Source organism: Rhinatrema bivittatum, unplaced genomic scaffold (genome assembly GCF_901001135.1).
Source record: "Rhinatrema bivittatum unplaced genomic scaffold, aRhiBiv1.1, whole genome shotgun sequence".
NCBI classification, from domain to species: Eukaryota; Metazoa; Chordata; class Amphibia; order Gymnophiona; family Rhinatrematidae; genus Rhinatrema; species Rhinatrema bivittatum.
The window spans coordinates 1,696-9,269 of record NW_021820313.1 but is presented as its reverse complement, the minus strand read 5'-3'; the positions used below and the strand labels follow the sequence as shown (position 1 = coordinate 9,269).

General features: G+C 49.1%; 1 protein-coding gene across 1 annotated transcript; it reads left to right on the top strand.

Moving 5' to 3' along the window:
- Positions 1-23: 23 nt before the first annotated feature.
- LOC115081448 (FK506-binding protein-like) lies at positions 24-1,098 on the top strand. Its single transcript, XM_029585921.1, is given in 4 exon segments — positions 24-272; positions 274-352; positions 355-588; positions 638-1,098. Coding segments are annotated over 4 exon segments (825 nt in total). The 5' UTR covers positions 24-221.
- The last annotated feature ends 6,476 nt before the right edge of the window (positions 1,099-7,574 follow it).

Here is a 7,574-nt window from a genome sequence, read left to right as displayed (position 1 = left end):
AAGGGTGCAAGTTTTGGAAAAAAAACCCAAAACCCACGATTGAGTTTTCTGATACTTCCTACAGTAGGTTCCAGGGTTGAAGAATCGTGGTGGTGGTGTTTTTAGAATTTCTGCGTTTGCATCTTCGCCATGCCCAAAAAATCCCTCCCAGGGGGATCATCTCATTGAGGCGAGAATGTCCAAACACGAGGCCGGAGGACCGAGCTGACAGCCAGTTTGAAATGAGTGACCTTTGCCCTGACGACCCCAGCCCCTGGGTCAGCCCAGATGGCAACTTTCATGAAGACGGTCCTGGTGCAGGGCACCGGGGTGGAGAAACCCCAAGGAGGCTCGCTGTGCCATGTGCACCTTGACCTGGAAGGCGGCGGGGCACCTGCAGGGGAAGGGGGATTCCGGTGCGGCAAACCGGCGAGTGGACAGAGCTGACCCTGGGGGAGGGTGACGTGCCTGCTGGGACGCTGGTGCTGGACCAGTGCCTGGAGACCATGCTGGACGGGGAGTGTGGCCGAGTTCGGGCCTGCCCAACGCAATACAGTCCCGGCTGCGCTTTCACCCTCGGCCTGGCGGGCTTCACCCCCGGCAGGGATCGTGGGAAATGACATTTGAGGAGAAGTGGAGCCTGGCCCTGCGCGACAAGGAGCGGGGAAACCCAGAGCTTCCGGCAGGGCAACGGCCTGGGGGGCTGCGCGACGCTACGAAGACCGGGCGCGCTGCGAGCTTCCTGGTCTCCGTGGCGACCGCCGTCCCGCGGAGGTGGGGGAGGAGTACGGCCGAACCAAGATGGCGCTGCACGCCAACCTGGCCGCCTGCCAGATACGCCTGGGCCAGCACGAGAACGCCGCCCACAACTGCGACAAGGCGCTGGAGAGGGAGCCGTGCGCCGTCAAGGCGCTGTACCGCCGCGCGGTGGCCCACGCCGCCCTGAACGAGCTGGAGAAGGCGGGCGTGGACCTGCAGGAGGTGCTGCGGCTGGAGCCGGGGAACGCCGCGGCGAGGCGGGAGCTGAGGCGACTGGCGGAGAAGCGCGGGAGCGCGATAAGGAGATGGCGAAGAAGATGCGAAAACTTTTTGTGTGAAACCACTTTCCTCAACTCCTAGCGGTGAGAAGCTTTCCCGGCCTTGAAAACCAAGTTGTCTTACTGTCTTGTGGTTGATCAGGAAGTGACTTTCCTCTCTACACAACTGCAAATTATATTTTTTGGTTTGGCTGGAGCAGTCGATGGGAAGCACGGACGTCAATGGTGCCAAAATGGATCCTTGAAGCGCGTTACTGTCATCTACTCTAATGTAAAACATTTAATTTAAAAAGTGGAATAAAACCCAAATAAATTCACTCTCTATCCGATGTTGTCTTTCTTCACAAGAAGGAATAAAATATATTTTTTGTATGATGGTTTAAGCATCACCTTTAAGGTCCTCGAGGGCAATTTTTTGGCAAATGGGGCAACTTGACACATCATGCACGCTTCTCCAAGTGGTTCCCGATGGGGGCGTGTGAACACCTGACTCTTATTTTGTGGTGGTTCTTGCCTAGGGAGGAGCTGGACTTCATGTCCCAGAATGCTGTGGGGGAGACCTGGCCCTGCTGATGATATCACAGTTCCCCTTCTTGTGTGGGAAACTGTGATGTATTAGCGAATGACCTTTCTTGTTGGGGGCAGGGATGGATGGGAAGGCTTAGTTTGCTGGTCACAGGTGCTAATTTAGAATTGGCAGAAGCCAGAAATCTAGGCCCAGTGTCTAGGATTTGGGTGCTGAAGCCATTCCCTGGGTGCTGTGTCCAGCACCCTTTCACTTATAGGTACAGAATTGTATGAATGTATTTGAAAGACGTCTCAAAGAAAACACTGATGAGGATGTGAAACAGTGGGTACTTGATGAAAAATGTAGACTTTTTAGGTGATGAATCGGCCATCTTGGGTGGTTGTTGGTGTTTTTTTTAACCAGCTGACATGTAGATAGTAGGGAAAGATAGGGGTGGAGGATCTGAATGTTTTACGGAAGCAGAGACCAAGTTATTTTCAGGACCAGAGGCTTAATCTTTATTAATGCACTGCACTGTGAGGAAAAAAATCTGAGTTTTATCCTCTTAAGGGGTTTTGAGAGCCGGGGCTATGGGGTTAAAAGGAAAGTAAACAGGGTCTCTCCCCCAGTTTCTGGTATAGTTCTGCTATAGGAAACAACTAAAACTAAGTCAGAATGAAAACTAAGATAATGTTTGGAAAATGCATGGAGGAGACACCAGGGAGAGAGGAAGGGAGAGGGCTGCAGCTATCGGCGCACTCTCCTCAGGCCCTGAAGGTTTAATCCTCAGTCTGATGTTTTTTTTCCTTTTCCCACTCCTTTTGTGTATAGAATATCACTAACCGTGATTGTGGGGGATAAGAGACAGATGGTATTCCCTGTGATTGTGAGCTGAGAGGAGAGATGTGGCAGGCACCTAGTGAGAGGGGTAGCAGAGTTAGAGGCAGGCGGCACCTTATAGACTCACCCATTTATTGAGGCAGAGCTTTCAAGGCCAAAGTCCACTTTGGCAGATGCATGAGGTGAAGGCCAGAGGTGGGTACAAAATATTGGCAGTAGCCTGGATTATAATGTTTCTCACTTAGTTTCCACACCCTGCCTGCCTGTTCATTGCCTCTTTCTTCTGTATCTCCCCCAGCTAATTTACCCCCTTCATGCATCAGACAGAGACCACGGTCAAATGTTTGAGAAGTAACAGCAAACAAATAAAGCAGTAAGAGGTAAGAAATGCCATCCTGGGTCAAACCAAGCCCAGCGTCTTATCTCTCTCTGCCAGTGACCAGTCCAGGATCCAAAGAATGGATCAATTCTGTACATAAGCAGGGATAAGCCATGGCTTTCCAAGTCTGCATGGCTAACGGTTATGGACTTTTCTTCAGGAACTTGTCTAAATCTTTTTAAACACAGCTCTCCTAATTCCTTCCACCACATCTTCTGGCCCCAAATTCCACAGTATATGTGTGCACTGAGGAAAAAAATACTTTGATTTTTTTAAGTGTGCTATCTCTTAGCTTAATGGAGTGTCAGATCAAATCAAACTAATAGGAAGGGTCATTTATCTTTTGGAGGATATATTACGGTTTTGGTGGTGATGTACAGTGAATTCACGGTGACATCATCAGATTCGATAAATAGTCAATGATTGGGGGTCTGCCTGGTCTTTGTGACCACAGTCAGAGACAATGCTGGGCTCCATGGACTCCGGTGCGACCCACCATGGCACTTCTTTTGGGTTGGAGCCCCATTATCACTGTTTAAAGCTGATGTGACCTAGACCTCGTTTTTAAAACCTGTAAAACCAGAAGTGCTGGCAGCCAAAGCCTGAGGGACTCCAGGAGGAGCAGCAAAACTACATCCCCAGAAGCCTATGCAGTGCCTCTGCGCACGCCGCTCCGATGCCTGCTCGTAAGTCCCGCCCCCAATGGCCTTTAGCCACTCGTCAATCATCCCGGCCCCCCAATAGGCGCCAGGACTTGCTGCCGGGGGCGGGCAAGGGGTTCCGAGGACGGGCGCCGATTGGCGGTTGCCCCGGGTGACGGCGGCCGGGATTGGCTGGGGGCGGGCCGGAAAGAGCGGCGGAGCGCAGACTGTGTAGAACCCGTCCGGACCCGGAGTCGCTGCCATCGCCACCATGGGCACGGAGCTGTACATCAGCGAGCTGGACAGCCGCTTCTTCCGGGACAACCTGCTCAGCAACGAGGACTGGGGTGAGGGGACCGGAAGCGGAAGTGTATTGTGAGCGCTATCGGAGAGGCAGGGGCATGGAGCGTAGTATAACGCGTGGGGAGGGTGGAGTGACGTTGGGCCCTCCCGCTGTCTTCTTCCAGCACGGGGGAGAGGGCGTGGAAGATGTAACCGTAATACTACAGTTCCCCCCCGGTTGTACTGCCAATAGTGATGCTCAGAGTAATAGTTGCTGTAAGCAGTACATTCTCAATGCTGTCTATGCAAATGAATCTCATGCATATTCATGGTCGCTATCCTGAAAAGCAGACTGCCTTTTGGGGTCATAAGGACAGCTCGGGGAAGGTGTGTGGATTGTAACCTGTTTAGGTACCACTTGTGTGCCCTGCGCATATGCAGAGTGGCCAGTCTGAAGGGAAGGGCCAGACGGACACCTGGTTTTTCAGGATGTCCACAGTGAATATGCATGAGGCCTATTTGCATGCACTGCTTCCTTTAATTGCAGATCTTGCATGTTCATTGGGGATATCTAGGAAAAACAGTGGCTCTGCAGGACTGGCGTGGACGACACTTGGTATCTAGGGACCTTCGTTTTCAGTTTCTATTTTATTTTCTCTGGGAGTTTGCCAGTGTTAGTTATCACCAATGAAAATGAGAAAATCATTGGGGGAGGGGGATCTTTTTTTCCCCCACTGATTTTCTGCCATTTGGTTAATTATAATAAACACTGATATCTTCCCAGGGAAGATAAACCCTGGAAACTAAGACTCCCATGTATATGCACTATGCATCCATTACAGGGATTAGTGTGTGTGTACTTATTATACATGTTGCAAATAGGTTGCATGCCTGTGCATGCAAGGTATCCCATCTGGTTGTTAGGCTGCGTGTGTGCTGCAGAGCTGTAATAGCTGTGCCAGCGCTGCTTCTGCATGGTGATGATATCTTTTACTAGACCAACACACAATGAGCTTTGAGAACTGCACAGGTCTCTTCCTCAGCTGTGACTGCAAGGTTGAAGGCAGGGAGCATTTATATATTGAGAGAGTGTTGGGTTTTGAGGACATTCCCACAGATGAGGGCTCCAGGTAGAAACAAATTGACATGATATGAACAGTAGGATGTATTGCAAAAGAAAGAAGGTAAGATGCGCCCTGTTGAGTTAGAACAATGGTTCATGGAGCCCAGCAGCCTGTCTCTGACAATGGGCCGGCCTAAGTCTCTTGAAAGTATCCCTTTCCTGTTGCTCATTCCTATTTCTACTGGGATAATAATAGTTAATGGCTTTGTCTTCCTAAGCAACCAAATCTTTCTTAGACTCGGCTTTCTTTCCTGCATTCGCTCGGGCTGAGAGAAAGGCAGAGGTGTGTGGAGGCCACTGCCAGACTCCCAATGCTTTCTCTCATGCTCCAAGGGGTGGGCAGGAGCTTGCATTACGATTTAGGAAAAGCCGTAATACTGAAACCTTGTTCTTATCCATGGTTGATAACTGTTTTCTGGGGCCAGATGTACATCCTGTTATGGTTGTGTCATGAACATTTGACCCTTGGGATCGTTAAATTCTTTGGTTTGGTGTCGGAGGGGTTGCATTTAAGTGCTTTCCTTCATATCTCAGTGGGTATTTTCAGCAGGTTTGTGCTGCTGGTGTGCCTTCTGAGTGTTATTAAGGGCTCAGCAACCCTCTTTAATATCTGTGTGGCCCCTTGATATAAATTGCTGGCAGAGTTGGGCCTGACATTTTGTGTCTATGCAGATGATACACAGTTCTTTGTACCAAGAAATCGTTCCGTAGCTCGTGTTTTGAAGTTAGTTGAAATTTATTTAGGTACAATTCAGAAATGGCAATACTTTCTGGTATTAGACCTCTCCAAAACCGAGATTATTTTACTTGGGAGGTGACCTGTATCCTTGGATTTTCCTCTCATTAGATCATGGAGGTCATGTGTTTAATTTTTCTGATCATGTATATGATCTCAGTGTTCGACTTGATCCAAATCTTATCTATGAAAGTACACATTACTAACATCATTAGGGCCGGTTATTATGGGCTGCGAATGTTACGAGCCTTAAGCTTCTCTGTCTCGGGATGATTTTCAAACAGCATTGCAGTTGTTACCCTTTTCTGGGATCGATTGCTGTGGGGCGCTCTTGCTTGGAATTCCAGAGGATTCCTTACTGGCTCCGCGTGCTTTACAAAACTCGGTGGCCCGTGTGTTGACTTGGGCGTCGAATCGACCACATAACCCCTGTATTGGTATCGCTTCAATGGTTGCCGAGCCACTGTAGAATAACATTTAAAATCTTAATGCTGATCTTTAAAACTACTAAATAACGAGGGTTCTTGCATGGTGATTTTTGTAACTGGGGGGGTCATTTGTACAAACATGGTTTAAGGACAGCAACAGAAGCGTCGGTTGTTTTTTGGTCATTTAGTGTGTTTTTAAATGTTTTTATTGTAAATTGCTTTGACCTTTGCAAAGCATGATTAACAAATAATTTTAAACAAACACTGTGACTGTCACACGGTGAGAAAAGAATCCCATCAGCTTTAGTTACAGCGACGCAGGTACCCACCATTCCTTTTCGGTTCCTTCCATGATGAAGCTGTTCCTGTATCTTTCTGGCCATGTGACAGGACTTAGAGCCGTGCCTTGCCATCTCTCTCTCTCTCTCTCTCTGCTGCTGTAAGTGCTTTCATCTCCTGAGGAACCGGTTTGAATTCTGCAAGCTTCTGCCAGCCCACTCTGGGTACATGATGGGGCTTGGGTGTAGTTCCTGGAAAACTTGTTCTCTCAGGCTGAGCTGCCTCCTTTGTTCTAAGTTTTTGTTGGTTTTTTTTCAGTTTAATGTCTCCTTCCATTACAAAATAGGTACAGAACAGACAGCAACACACTGAGCCCTGATTTCATCCATAGCTGTGTTTCGTTTCCCTGGCACTTAAGTCTTAAACTGCACAGCCTGGTGTGGGATGGATCCTTTTCCAACTAAGGGGTGCCTGGATGTGTGTTGTGTTTCACCTTTTGGTGCAAGGTTGGTTATTATATGCCATCTTGTCGTGGTTTGTATGCTTTGTGTGTGTACTATAATAAAGGCAGAGAGATCTGTATGTCTCATCCTCTCTCCCTCTGCATGTGTTCTCCGCAGCAGAGCTGTGTATATTTGCATGACTGCGGTTACAGCATGCTGTAAGTGTACCTTGTTTGACATGCTCATAATGCAGTCTGAGCTCTGCGTTCTCACATTCGCACGTTCTTGGCTGTTTGGGACAGAATCTGCCTCAGCACACTGCAGCCTACCACCCTTTTCTGTGGATAGAGGTCCCTCTAATGTGGGGACCGGCAGAAGGAGGAGATGGCTGTTGAAGATCCACCTGCTCCCCATGCCCAAGAGCATCAGGGTGTGAACTACTAGCAGCCTTGAATCGGGAGTCGCAGCGCAGAGTATATCAGAAAGATGTGCCTATGCGTATGCTGAGAGGGGAGCATCCCAAAGTGGTATATGCCACGAGGAAAGCACCTTGCATAGAATCCCAAGCTCCTGTATGCTGCAAAGCCCTGTATATCTGTACAACGAGAGAGCACTCTGTACGTGTGTATCCTGAGTGGAGCGTGCCCACTAGACATGCATGCCATGAAGTAAGCACCCACACCCGTGTACACCTGTACACTAAGAGGAAAGCACCCTGCATGCATATGCACCATGAAAATAGTACCCTATAGATGTGAACACAGGAAGGCGAGCACCACCTTGTACGCTGAACTGCAAGTGCCTGGACACCTGCATGCTCTTGGGTGCGCCATAAATTTGCACCCTAGAGCAGAGTGGCCTAGAGATGTGTATAGTGAGAGGAGAGCATCCCATGATGT